This window comes from Eptatretus burgeri, chromosome 14 (assembly GCF_056783735.1).
Source record: "Eptatretus burgeri isolate ZD-2024b chromosome 14, Ebu_testis_v1, whole genome shotgun sequence".
Lineage (NCBI taxonomy): Eukaryota > Metazoa > Chordata > Myxini > Myxiniformes > Myxinidae > Eptatretus > Eptatretus burgeri.
Genome location: NC_140974.1, coordinates 51,098,585 through 51,113,584, shown reverse-complemented (window position 1 = coordinate 51,113,584; position 15,000 = coordinate 51,098,585). Strand labels below are relative to the sequence as shown.

Here is a 15,000-nt window from a genome sequence, read left to right as displayed (position 1 = left end):
GTTGATCAAATGTGGGCCAAATTGTTTATGCTGTTGTTGAGACAACATATGAAAACTTTGGGGTGGTGCTTTGCTACAACGTCGTGGAAAAGTCACAGAAACTATTCCAAACTTCCACCACCCTTTCAACCTCAGATGGAACTTTCCTAGAGGTTCTGAGTGTGGTCAATATGACATATACACACACCTTGTTTTTTTTTTTCCATAGAGGTGAATTTTTTTTCCTCTCTCTGGTGATCTGTAATTGATTAGATTGGTTTGATGAATGGAACATGCCCTTCGATCATGGCAAATATTACAGTCCACTCTGTTGCTCTGGAAGGATCATCGAATGAACTCGCCTATCTATTTACATGGTCAGTCGCTGGAGGAGGTTCAGTCTCTTTAACTTCTGGGCCTCACTATAAGAGAAGACACTTGAAAAATAAAATATTGCCTTGATCTGGATGCCACTTATACACTGGATCTGCATCCGTACCTTAAACAGAATATAATCGGCTTGTTCTTGTCACCGGAGCAACCCTTCCACCAAGTTTTGTCATAGTCCATCAGCTTTTTGAGATATAATATTTTATATATATATATATATATATATATATATATATATATATATATATGTTATGTATCAAAAACATATCGTTTTTGGCACGAAGTCGCTCAATGGTGCCAAATGACTTAAAAGAAAATAATTTATTCTCGTGTCAGGATCTGAATTAGGATCTTCATCAATATTGAATTGCTTTGTCCTTGTCGCACACCCAACCTGTGCACCAAGATTTGTCCGAATCTGCCCATAACTTTTTATATGCCCGATATATGAAAATGTATATATATATATATATATATATATATATATATATATATATATATATATATATATATATATATATACACAATATATCGGGGCATATTATTAAGATATTATGCTATGTATCTCTATCTCTATCTCTATCTCTATATCTCTATCTCTATCTCTATCTCTATCTCTATCTCTATCTCTATCTCTATCTCTATCTCTATCTCTATCTCTATCTCTATCTCTATCTCTATCTCTATCTCTATCTCTATCTCTATCTCTATCTCTATCTCTATCTCTATCTCTATCTCTATCTCTATCTCTATCTCTATCTCTATCTCTATCTCTATCTCTATCTCTATCTCTATCTCTATCTCTATCTCTATCTCTATCTCTATCTCTATCTCTATCTCTATCTCTATCTCTATCTCTATCTCTATCTCTATCTCTATCTCTATCTCTATCTCTATCTCTATCTCTATCTCTATCTCTATCTCTATCTCTATCTCTATCTCTATCTCTATCTCTATCTCTATCTCTATCTCTATCTCTATCTCTATCTCTATCTCTATCTCTATCTCTATCTCTATCTCTATCTCTATCTCTATCTCTATCTCTATCTCTATCTCTATCTCTATCTCTATCTCTATCTATCACTTGAAAAATTCTAGTCTTCGGATCTGGATCTCCACCAAAATCTCATCAATCCATCCTTGTCACACTCCTAACCTGTGCACTAAGTTTTGTCCCAATTTTTCATAACTTTTGAGATATCCTGATCACAAACAACCATGCAGATAGATAGGGGTGAAAACATAATCTCTATCCACCTTCGGTGGCAGAGGTAACGATCTGGAAGAGGGATGAAGCATTGTCTGACTTCTTCATAAACAGTACAAATCTTTACTGTGTAGTTGTGTCATACCAATGCAGGGTATGGAGTTATATTGAGAACATCCAAGATTTAAACAACACTGTAAATATCATCCACTAGTCCATGAAGAAAAGGCTTTGTGCTGTTGTATTTAAAGAATCAAATATGTCACACATTGTATTGAGCATTACACATGATATATTGAGCACATGCGAGATTAAAAATAATCAATATGTGCCACTGGTCCCCAAAACAATGGATATGTGCTCATTGAAGCAGCTGGCTATGAAGATAAAATAACAAAAACGTCAAGGTAATGAAGAACTCAGGAAAATAGGAGCACTTGTTGAAACCTCTGTGAAATGTTCACCATGAGAATGAAATGGCAATGCACAGGAAGATAGACGAAAGCATTGAATATAAAAATATGACCACTGGACCTGTAGCTTATCTGGGCCCTATCCTAATGTTGGAACCCACCTTTGGTAGCATTCTGACTGGTGGGTTGAGAGAAAGAAGATTTTTGAAGGAATTTATGTGGTTTTTCCCAAACATTTACAAAGCCGGGCATTTTGACACACTTCCGGTAATGTGATCGGCATGACCTCCGCAAGTTAACATCGCTACCTTGGCCGAATGTCGAAACCCAAATTTGGTGGCATTCTGACTGGTGGGTCTGGAGAAGAAGATTTTTGAAGTTATTTACCAAGTCGGCCATTTTGACCCACTTAAAGTCAAGTGACCGGAACTTGCTTTGCAATTCCTGTTACCAGTCAAGAGTGGAACCTTGCTGCGAAATTTAAGACAGATCGGCTCAGCGGTTTAGCTAGAGAAGTCAAAATAGACGGACGGACAGATGGATGGATGGTGCGAGATGACGACACTTTATCTGGAATTTAAATTCCTGATAAGCTAATAATAATAATTGTACTATCAAGGAGTCTAAGAGGAGCTTACTGCTTCGACGAGCAAACGCATTATCGACATTATGCCGGTGTTCAATGGCAGTTGTTTAACGTTTATCTTGTGAGATAAATTGGTGCTTTCGAAGTATCACGACTCACCACCTGACAATTTCCCCATGATTATTATCAAAGCATGATGTCACTCTTTTTCATGCTATCTTCACTTCGAGAAATAATTATTAGGGCTGATACGATGTCTCACTCGCCCATGAGTTATCAAGTGTGGGCTTGATACCCCACTGGACTGTAAGATGTCAAATTGTGAGCTTTGCAAGCAGGGAGTCAATCCACGATTACGCTGTCCTTTGGATGGGATGTCATGCCAGCTGTCCCCATCTAACATTGTTGTTAAGGATCCCATGATGATTTTCAAATGGAGTACCATTCACCTTGTGTGTTGACAGCAAGATGGTGCATTGATTGTGCACTTAACTTTGTGCTGTTTTGTCTGGGTTCGATTCCTGGCCCGACTGTAGTATAAACTGTCATAAACGTTGTTGCTTCACAGGCCGGCAGGAAAAGGTGTGTTGTTTCTAAAGCGTACATCAAGCTGGGTGTCTTGTCTGTTCGCATTAGTTGATGGATATCAAAGATCCCGTGGTGTATTTCATGACGAATAGGTGAGTTATCTCCAGCACCCTGAACAAAATACAAATTCCTGTCTAAGTTTCCTTAATTCGAACATCAGACCGAGCCAGGTGGGTCATGAAAGACTTGAAGCAAAAATTTTCCATAGCCAACCTCACAAAAAGGTATAGCGTTATAGTAGTGGTGTTGTGTGATGGTTCCCTGGAGGAATTGCAAAATCCAAGGTTATTCCACAGATCCGCTTCGTGAAGATGCAGCCAGCAGATCCAATGTGATTGAATCCCAATCAAATATGTCCATTCACAACGAAGATAGCACGAATCAATCCAAGAAGACATCGAATGCTTGTGGCAGGGCTTCATCTTCATTTTTCAATTGTAATTAATATAATGGTCCTGCAAATCAAAGATGGGATGAGTTAGAAATCATGCTATTACTAAAATGAAATGAGCGATAATGAAGGCTGAATTAATAATCTCATCATGAATATTCATGTGTTTTGTAACTCCAGTTATAAGTGAAGGCAGCTGTGAGGTTAGAGCAACTGCAAGCAGCTGTGGGGTTGTAGCAAGTGCAGGCAACTGTGAGGTTGTAGCGAGTTCCGGCAACTGTGAGGTTGGAGCGAGTGCAGGTAGCTGTGAGGTTGTAGCAAGTCCAGGCAGCTGTGAGGTTGTAGTGACTGCAGGTTGTGATGAGGTTGTAACGAGTGCAGGCAGTAGTTTGGGTAGTGTAGAGCAAGCAAGGAATCAAGCGGACATGTTTTTAAATTCTCGATTAAAGTATTATGTATGTATGTATATATATTCCTCATTCTACAGGAAGGATCGAAGAAAAAGAAACAAATTAAAGGGATACTGAAGGAAGGTGAAATGACTATGTTGGGTCAGAGCAAGAAGGCATTGGTTGTGGAACACATTCATTCATTAGCTATACCACTCGCAAGCAAGTATGAAATGTCTTCATATAAAGTAGAGAAGATTGATGTTGGTGAGTTGTTAAGTGATTGAATAGACCAATCCAGGATCCACTGTTACAATGAGTGCAGATATTTCCTGGTGGAGGAGTTGATTCTGGCTTGGAGAGTGCGAAGGCTGCTAACTTATTTCGCCTTTCATATTTCTCTTCAGCCAATGCACAATGAGTGGTCTTAAATTAGTGGGATCCCAGATGCTGTATCCTCCTCCATTGGGAGAAGTCATGAGCTTGGGTTTCTCAAGTACATGTGGAGATATTGCACCTCTTCAGGTTTGACTTCAGGACATCTATGAATGCGCTTTTACTGTCCACCTCTCGTCCTCTGACCTTCTCCCAACTCTGAGAAGAAGATTTGCTTTGGAAGGTGAGAGTCAGGCATGCAGACAACATGACAAGCCCAGCGAAGTTGTTGGCGAATAATGATGGCTTCAATACTGATGGTGTAGCTTCTGTCAGAGCACTGTTGATAGTGTTCCTATCTTCCCATTTGATATGGAGGACACTGTGAAAGCAGCGTTGATGGTACTTCTCCAGTGCCTTGATATGTCTGTGATACGTGGTCCAAACCTCCGATCCATTTCACAGGTTTGGAGTGATGGGGGCTTTGTACACAAGGATCTGGTCTGCATCCGGCTGTCATGGTCATCAATAACTTTTGAGGTGTTCAAAGGCTGCAACTGCACATTTTTAGCTGGTGTTTGGATCTCCTCGTCAACATCAGTATTGGTGGAGAGGTGGCTGCCCAGATATAGAAAGTGGTCCACATTCTGAACAATTTCCCCATTGATTTGGATCCTGGGAGCTTTGACTTGTTCGTTCAGAGGTAGTTGATGAAGGACTTCATTTTGCTGATGTTAATGGGGAGGCCTAATTTACCATCAGCTTCAGCCAAAGCTTTAAATATGGCCTGAAGGTTGCTTTCAGAGAGTGCACAAATACCGGCATCATCGGAGTATTGCAGCTTAACAACTGAAGTGCTCGTGATCTTGGTCTTCGAGAAAAGTTGGCTGAGCTTGAAGAGAATCTCATTCATCCTTTACACAATTTTGATCCCAGGTGGAGGTTTGTCCTTCACAAGGTGGAGGATGACCGCAATGAAGATGGCTAAAAGGATGGGTGCAATGAATGACACTCTTGCTTCACACCTGTTTTGATCTCAGAGTTCTGTCGTCCTTCCATTGCTTAGGCCAATTGTAGACAAGTTATCATGGAGCAAACCAGTGACACCTGCTGCTTGTCTCCTTTCTTGAACATGGTGATGATTGTGGAATCCCAAAGGTCAGCTGGGATTTTCTCGGTGTACTGGATCCTGAGCAATAGGGCAGGCAGTTGGGTTATAATCTCCTTGCCTCCCTCTGGGAATTCCATCAGCTCTTGCTGCCTTCACTCTCATGATAGCATTGCAGATCTCTGCAGGGGTTGGTTGTACTCTGAGGTCATTACAGATTCGTTATTGGGGGATAAAGTTGAAGACACTGTCATCAATATTGTTGTCACAGATCAAGAGGGTCAGAGACTTGTTGTGACATCCCTGGAGCCCATAGTGCCCTTGGATGTGATGGCACTCTCCGAAAGCTCAGTAGTTTTGTTTGTCTCATCTAATCCACAGTCTCTGTCCTGTCTTGTGTCATGCATTTTCAATATGTCAATTTTGTCAATACAGTCCTGTATTGTGTCATGCATATTCATGTGTATGTGGCAGCTCCAATACAAGCCTTAGATCATGTTTTTTTTTCCTTTTTTTGTCTACATTGTCGAGGCTCGGAAAAAGCTAACACACAGAACATATAACAAGGGGGGAGGGGCAGGAGACAAGAGGGGCCGGAGAGGGAAGCACAAAAGAGTAGGGAACAGAGACTGTGGATTAGATCTGTGGACGGGAGAGGGATGGGGTGGGTTCCCTGGGGTAAACAGGGTGGACACCACAGGGACTTTCAGGAAGGAAAGCAGGGAATTTGAAAGAGGTGGGTTTTGGGTGTTTTAACAGGGGTAGAAAAGATCGTGGTTTTGGATGGGGGAAGAGAAGAGATGGTGGTGAACAGCTGTTTTGAAGACGTGGAGGGAAGAGTGGGATTGAAGTGAATGTGGGAGTTTGTTTCAGAGGTGGGAAAAAAGAGGAATGAAAGAGTGAAGGTGAGCAGTGATTCATGATTTTGGCAATTTCACCAGACGGGGGTTGCTGGCGGATCTTGAGTGCCCCGCGGTGGGGGGGGGGGGAGACAGATCACAGACAGAGAAGGGGGGGCAAGGCCAGAGAGGAGACGGTAGAAGACAGAAAGAGCACCGACCTGGCTGTGGTGAGAGCGTGAGAGACTCAAAGACTCAGTTCCATTGCGGGAGATAACAATGATGCTAAAAGCCTTGGTTTCTACAGCGTGAAAGGCTGGAGCATCAGCCCAGAGGGGAGATAGGTACTTCATCAGGTGGCGGATGCAAGCTTTGTATGGGGTCAGGAGCTCAGGTGTGTCAAGGAAGGACTTTGCATGATGGAGGATGCCCAGTTGTTGACTGGGTTTGGAGGCCAGCTTAGAAATTTGACTTCCCAGGAAAGATCATGGCAGATAGTGAGACCCAGAAGCTTAAATGAAAGGGCTTCTTCAAGAGGATTGTTGAGAGAGTAGATGGGGGGGGGGGGGGTTCCAGACGGTCCTTTCTGAGAGACATAGTGAGGGTGTGAGATTTGTCAGGATTGAAAGACATGTTTCAAGTGTTGGACCAGTTTGTGATTTTATCCAGATCTGTATGTAGAGAGTGAAGAGGCTGCTCTGCTTGCTGATCTGATGGATGACAGATGGTACGGCAGAGGGTGCAGTCATCACCAATGAGATAAATAAGATTTTCAGCAAAGCGATAAAGAGAATGTTTAAAAACAAATGAACAAAACACAAACCTGGGCTGCATTGGAGCCTTGGGGAATAACTGCTGAAATCGAGCTATCTGGTTTCATCCCAACATGTTTCATCTTCCTTTCTTTATCACATCTTGCTTCAGTGTTTCACACTTCTTTCTATTCCTTTCACATTTCTATTTATTCGTGATAGTTCTTGATTTTTATTTTTATTTTTATTTTTTTTGTTCATTTTCCTCCATTTTATCTCACGTTGGCTCTTAATTTTTCTTTATCTACCTGTCTACAGAGAAGTGAATTCTTCCAAACTCTTTTTCTGTAAGGCTCACTTGGCTGTGCCTGAGTGAGTTTGAGGGTCGAGCAGTATCAGCTGAAACCTGAATCCTATCCAGGTTCCTCTCGACTAGATGATTCCATCTTTGCTTTCTGCTTATTCGTGTTCCTTCTGATGACTCCAATGCAGTATTTGGTCTTTCATTTGAATCGGTATGGAGCATTGGCAATAGAGGGGTACTTGGGGATAGAGGTAAATCAGTTATTGTATTTGTGTGTAGTGATTGTGATATCTGTAGAAGGTACTTGTCAAAAGGTGAATTGGCTCTCGGTGTTCATTCGTTCTTCACGATACAATTCTGCCCCACCAACAAAAATCTGTTCATCCCCCTTGTTCATTCATTCTTCACGATACAATTCTGCCCCACCACCAAAAATCTGTTCATCCCCCCTGTGCCCCACCAAAAAGTGTAGATAAATACTACTGTGTTTATGAATGTGTAAAATAACACCCTGGTGATGTTCCTGAACCTGCCACACTGCTCTCCTCCCAATTCCTCCTTCCCTAAATCCCTCTCCAATGAAATTAAGCCAATAAACTGACTTTTTTCAATTCATCGTGTGAATATGGCACAGGCATGATGTGCCAAATGACCTACTACATTGAAGTTCCTTTTATTACAGCGCATGCGCTGTATACAATTGCACCGAGTTTGAAATGTCCCCGGTGTCTACCACGTCTCCGGTGTCCCCCCCCTCCCCCACGTGCCTCAAAACAGCCATTGATGGCAGTGCGTAACCTATACGGAAATGGCTACAATTGACGGAAATACCCGAGTATTTCAATGGAAATTTGTGAAACTAATGTGTTATATATGTGAAAACCATTGAATTTATTGCTTGATGGAAAAAAAAAAACAAGAAACGCTCCCCTCTAATGTACAAACGAATGAAAGATGTCATTTCCGCCCACCATGGCATTTCGCGCCGAACGCTGAAAGCTAAGTTCTTCTTATGCCATCATTCTTTTGCGGCCCCCTGCCATGCTGTATCGAACGATTTCATTCCTTCTGTTATATATATATATATATATATAAAGGTGCTTATCACAATCATAACAAGATTTTTACATTTCAAATATTAAGTACTCTTTTTAATTGTTTTTCAACTGAAAAAGCATAAATTGCATATTTTAACATTAGTGTACTCATTTCCTTCACCACACGCGCTGTATTGAAGGATTTCACTTGTTCTTGTAGTGACTCATTTATCCATTAATACATTATTGATTTATTTATATTATGCAAATATTTGTAATCGAGCAAACATGTGACCTCGAGCAGCCGATCAGTTGCATCCTTCCAGAAAGAGCCAATCAATGCAGGAGATGTTGGACAGTGACTACAAATGAGAGCTCATCATGACGACATGTTAGAAGCTCACCCACCTTTACTTACAAGCCTTTTCTCATCCCTATTCACGAGTCACTTGACGCATCAATATTTAACAGTGACATTTGTTTGACATTACCAAGACTATTGAGTGAAGTGGAGTTCGTTTGTTTGGCGAAACAACCACGACGACAACGAACGAATCTCTTCTGCTCGCCATCTTTGACGCCATTTTAAAGCTGCAGCGGCTCGACACCAATAAATCTTTCCTTCTTCAGCAACCGCTGGAGAGCCGACGAAGGAGCAATCATCAATCAGACTTCATATACAATACGTCATTGCGTTTTAAATGAAGTGAGATTTATTTTGTTCTGGTTTAAGCACCATCATCGTAACCAGCGCACTGAAAGGAATAACCACCACAATCTCTTTGTAATGATTTTCAGCTTCAGCTCATCTCGTTTATGTGATGTGGTTTATAATCACAACTTGATATAATTTGAGAAGTGTGTTTGTGTGTTTTCTGGACTTGCGAGTTGTATTAGGGTTGTACTTGGGGTGGTTTTAGGTGGTATAAAAATTAATAGCTCCAGGCAGTGCTGGATTAACCATTAGGCAGACAAGGCATGTGCCTTAAGGCCAGCCAAAAATTTGGGCCAAAAATTATTTTCACATTAAATATTTGTCTTTTTTTTGTATTAAAGATTTTGTTCTTGAATCAGTTCATCTTTTGTCTGGGGTCCATTTCCATGAGCCCGAGATCTAATTTAAAATTTTCAGGCCATTCTCTAAAATTTCAAAATGTGCCTTAGGGCCAGCCGAGGCTTAATCCGGCTCTGGCTCCAGGGGTTCAGGCTGGGGACAGGACCCCAATTCTCACTATGCGAATGTGTACGGCATTGCGCTGCTCCCCATGGGAGGGGTATGGGTATTACAAGTCAAACAAAATTGACAATTTTGGGGGAATTAACACTTCTGTAATTCTGGGGGGAATTAACCCATCCATGAGGATGGGTTTCTCCCTAATACGGAAACAAACTATCGTATTTTGAAAAAGCATACCAATGATTGTACAAGCCTGCTCATTTAGTTACCTTTCAGGATGTTACAATCAGGGACGGCCCTAGATTAAATGACGCCCCAGGCAAGGTTTGTTTTTGGCGCCTCCCCTCCATTTGTTCACCTTTTGAAAACCTTATGAGGGGATAGTGAGGGGACAGTGAGGACAGGTGAGGGGACAGTGTTTAATTGTTAAGTAAGGCATAGTGATAAGTATCTGCTCTCTGTCTACTTTTCTGTCAATGCCTGATTAATTCTTTATTTGTTTGAGATTATTTTGATTCATTTGAATTCTTCTATTTACACCACAAGGAAATAAAAAGTTCTTCTCTTTATTTATTTTTCTTAATAATAAATTCCTTGTTGACATTTCAACCTGTCTGTGGTTGTCCTTTCCTTCCATTGATCCAGTATTGTCTGAACCGAGATAGACTGGGAGGTAATTCCCAAACTAATTAACCTGTCAGTCGGCATGCACCAGCGGGAAACACTCGGCTGCATTACTTAAGATCTAATCAAGATAAGATTGGTGCATCGCCGAGGGCACGTTCCCTGGTCAGGAAGCCACGTGACCTCGGGTTAAATGACAAATTAGATGGTGGACACTGGAACTCGTGGTTAACTGATTGGCGTTCGTGGTTGCAAAGCAACCCACCAGACCACAGAGTTAAGTGTGAGCGGTGGCCCTGGGTCCAGTTCTTCTGTGGTATACTGTATATACGAGCAGAGGGACTCGCACCTTGTGCAGAATGAATTTCGAGTTTAGATATAAGAAGATGATTTGTCATACTGCCTACCACCAGGAGGTGCTATACGATACACATTTACATATAATTGGTGTCTTCCCCCCACCCTGAACCCCCTACGCCTCCATTTTTACAACAGGATTCCAACGGTATGCAATATGATGGGGTAGCAACCAGTGGGGCCAATTTCTATTGAGAGACAGACATATATATATATATATATATATATATATATATATATATATATATATATATATATATATATATATATATATATATATATATATATACATACTGTTGTGGTTCTCAGAACCGCATGCATACAACAGATAAGTATCCCAAGACAGTTATTCCGTTATTATACGTGTAGATAGTCCCTTTCCTTTTATTTAGCGGGACAACAAGGGAGTGCGTTGCGATGATCTAACAGCTAGGGTTGCTTAAATCATTTTCTTCTTCATTTCTTTCTCACTCTTCTTTTCGTCTGATTATTCCTGAGGTAAGTAAGCGCGTGCAGCGCCGCGATGAGGAAACTGCTGCACAGAGATCCTCGTTCCCAGGCGAGCCTTAAACCCGGCATGTGCGGTGAGTCATGTGCACTTGGTAGTGCGGGGTTGTCGACTCGAGCTTCCGATGGTCTGGGGAGGATTGCCGGTTGCATTAAAAAGGCATGCGAATAAATACCTCTTACGAGGCTGCACGAATGGTGTTTTTCACAACACAGGAAACACAGCCAGCACAACGCCCACGCTGCACGAAACTCGTAAGGAGGCCGATAAACAGGACTCCATGCCATTTTTGGTGAGATACGAGTGTGAGGAGTAGAAGCAGCTTGTCCCTTTTCAACCTCAATATTTGAAACATATTGGTGTTCGCCCCGCGCACTTGCGAGCAGTCGTGTGAACGCGAGCGCTGGCCACGTGCGTAATGGGCGAACCGCGTGCACTGTATGGAATGTGCTTGAAAGCAGACATGCACGCCGCTTGTGAAACGTGTTTGGATTTATCCATGGCGATGTACCTTCGGCCCTCGCTGGCAGCAGCAGATTCTCCATGGATGATGAGCATCTTCTCGGCTCTACGGCCAGCGAAGCTGCAATTGAGCCGAGGAATGTACAGTGCAGGTCACGTTGGCGCGTGCGGATCGAGCGCGTTGATAGACGCTGGTCGAACGCCCGAGCACGCATGCGGGACCCTCGACCGGTCGCCCGGGAACGGCCCGGTGGTTTTTGCAGCACGATTCGCGTGCCAATTTCGGTGTGGGCGACTCGTGTCATCTCGTGCGGTCGGAGTGAAATATGTCCGCTGCTTGAAATGGCCTTGCCGGAAACGAAGTGAGGCGGTTTCCAGCCAAAGTTGGTGGGCCACGTGAGGGGTCGGGGCCAATCGGAGCGCCCAATTCAGGTGATGACGTTTCGATTCGGTATGGCCCCTCCCCCAGAGCTGCAAGTGCTACAAAGGTCTGAGCCGTTCCTCTGCCTTCCTCTCTTGCCTCTGCTCTTGCCTCTCTTGCCTCTTGCACTTTCTCCGCCTCTCTCCCGCTGTCACCTCGCCCTTGTCGACACCACCACGACCCGCCTCCTGCTGTCGGGATTCCACCTCCTCATCTCTGATCACACGACATCGTCGACCCCACCCGCCTACCTTGTCCAGCCTTCCACTCCACCTTCACACTCTGGACTCCACCCCTTCTCGACTCAAGCTCCTCCTTTCACGAACATGGTCTTCACACGTGCGGCTGAAGCCAGGGACAACGCGCCCACTGTCGGGTACCGCACCATGGAGCATCCCCCCCACCCCCGAAACGTATTGGTGGCGTGTCGTGCTATCGAGCGCAAAGGTACCGAGAACATAGCCTCAACTCCCCTCCCTTCCTGGTTGCAAAACTTTCTCTTCATCGGGGTGTGTGTGTGTGTGTGTGTGTGTGTGTGTGTGTGTGTGTGTGTGTGTGTGTGTGTGTGTGTGTGTGTGTGTGTGTGTGTGTGTGTGTGTGTGTGTGTGTGTTGGCACCTGTCTGCTTAAGTAAGACTGCAAAAGATCGTTATTAATTTTGTGTTAAGTCTGCTCTGTGTCCCCTTTTGTAAGTTGACTTAATAAATTATCATTAGGAATGTTCCCTGCTCGTTTTTGTCTTTTCTTCCATTGGTCCAGCATGGTCCGAATCCGAGCTTAGTCGGGACTTCATTCCCAATGATCTGTTCCTTTTAGCCGATACATCCTTGGCAGTGTCACTCGGCTGCATCCTATCCGGTAAAGTGATCAAGTCCGGTAGAGTGATCCGGTTCAGACAAGGCGTACCGAGGCGTGTTCCCCGGTAATTAAACCACGTGATTAATGAGGTAACCCGATTAACCCATAGACCAGAGGACCCTAGGTCACGCAGTTGAGTTATTGGAGTCCACGAACGGTTAAGCGACCCACCGCGTCACGGAATTATCGTGTGCGACGGCCTACAATTCCGGGGAGTCTGGTGGGAACCGACATAGCTTCCCCCACCTAGTGGTCTTCTCACCCGACCCCTCAGCCCGCAACAATATATATATATATATATATATATATATATATATATATATATATATATATATATATATATATATATATACATATACATATACATATACATACATACATACAAATATAGTTACGGCTGTGGAAATTCGCAAACCACCATGAAGGGCCCGTTGGTGAGATATCTCGAAGTACATGTGTAGTTAGCCCCAAATCCATTGTCTGGAGGGAATTTATGTGATTCATTCGGGATGCGACACTTTGAGTGAGGCGTTTTTCTGTTCTATCTTTATTTTGAACCAACCACATCTCAACCGCCATCACACAACAACCACCAACCACAACGCCGCTTCACAACAACCACAACCACACCTACCTCTCAACAACCACGCCATCCTCACCACTCCGCCAGCAACCGTCAACATCTCCACGAACACAAAAGGGTAACAACAACAACTCCCACCCTGATTTCCCTGGTAAACAAGAATGACGGTTGGAACTCGACTCCCACCCCGATTTCTCTGGTAAACAAGAATGTCTGCCAAGTCCCACGCCATAAAGGCCCACAGGCCCCGCCTGCCCCCTTGTCTATGAGGGTGGCTTCTTTCCTTTGCTTTTGAGTAAATGTGTGTTGGTGCCGTCTGTAAAGTAGAACTATATAAGTGTTGCCGTGTGTACGCGTATTCGGTTTAACTCTTGCTTTCGCGTTATATGTGCATTTTGATTATTGTGGCTGTATATATGTGCTTTCCGTGTGCCGCGGAATAAATGTGCATTGTGTTGAACTGTTTTCCCGTTTCGCTTCGTCTCCTTCCTTTTAATTGACCCTCCATCCTGCTTCACATAAAGGGTTCGTAGTGGGCTTAATACGCCCGATAATTAATCAGAACCGTCGAGGCCGACGATAACACCGCTCGGTAATCACTGTAGCACGGAACGGACCGCTTAAGCGGTTCGTTTCCGGAGTCGGCCTGTGGCGTGGTGCGATCGCCCGGTCGACCATTCGTGCAGGTACTTAGGTCGATCGAATTTGGCGAGCGACCCTATCCTGCGCGGGTGGGCAATTGGCACGATCGTGGTGAGGTTAAACCCCCACCCGTGACTAGCTCCCGGCGTTGGTCCGAGAGGGTCACGACTGAATTGTCCTTCCGGTGGGCGACATGCCGCGATTGGAGTCACGTGGCCGTTCGCACGCCGGCGGGCGTGAATTCGCAACAATATATATATAGTTGCGGTTATGCCTCTAAGGCAATGGCACCCAACATACAGTGATACCCAGGCAGTTATTTAATTCGTCTTTGTGCATTTAGACATCCCCTCATGTCAGGTGGGTTTACGGGACGAACTGCGTTGCGGGGGTCTCGTAGTGAGGTCTATTAACTATCTCTATCTCATATTATAATTTATATTCTAACCCTTTCCTTTTAGTTGCAGTGCAAAACAAGCATGCAAGTACACAAGCCATTCAATATGCGATTGATAATAAGCACACCACAATGCCTCCCATGGCTTGGAACCACCACAACCCCACGACGCTCTACCACACGGGCATCACGCGCCATTATTTTGTTCAAATCTGCGCACCTATTCCCAACCGGCACCTTACCGTACTTTGCACCTTGCTCACCAAACCTCACCACTTTGACCACAAATGCCTCCCGCACACGGGAAAATATTCCCGCACCCCCCGCCTGGATGCACATTTTGGCTCATGATAGGGGGCCCGTGAGTGGCGGGGAAAGTCCGTTGCTATTCGACATTCAGACTGCACTCGGAGCACGTTCAGGGTCGGGGCGTGGGCTCAGGGATAATACCCGATGTTGAGTCAGGAGCTTCGACCCTTGCCAAAGCGGATGGGCAACTGAGACAATTTCCAGTCCCGGAGCCTGGCAGGGCATGGCTAGGGCCTCTGTGACCTACTAGAGAAGCAGGATTCGGGTCACAGCGCATCACTTTGGATCATCACCCCACCCTTCAC

The 15,000-nt window shown here is 44.0% G+C and overlaps 2 protein-coding genes across 4 annotated transcripts in view; one reads left to right on the top strand and one right to left on the bottom strand.

Moving 5' to 3' along the window:
* LOC147013173 (uncharacterized) overlaps positions 1-15,000 on the top strand; it is a 92,950-nt gene that overhangs the window by 21,968 nt on the left and 55,982 nt on the right. The gene's annotated exons all lie outside the window — the stretch shown is intronic.
* Positions 1,686-15,000, bottom strand: part of LOC147013174 (uncharacterized) — a 53,469-nt gene continuing 40,154 nt past the window's right edge. For both annotated transcript variants that reach the window (XM_085854824.1, XM_085854825.1), the window contains one exon: positions 1,686-3,618. In XM_085854824.1, coding sequence (XP_085710950.1) covers positions 3,595-3,618 — 24 coding nt within the window. In that variant the 3' untranslated portion in view covers positions 1,686-3,594. The remainder of the gene's footprint in view (positions 3,619-15,000) is intronic.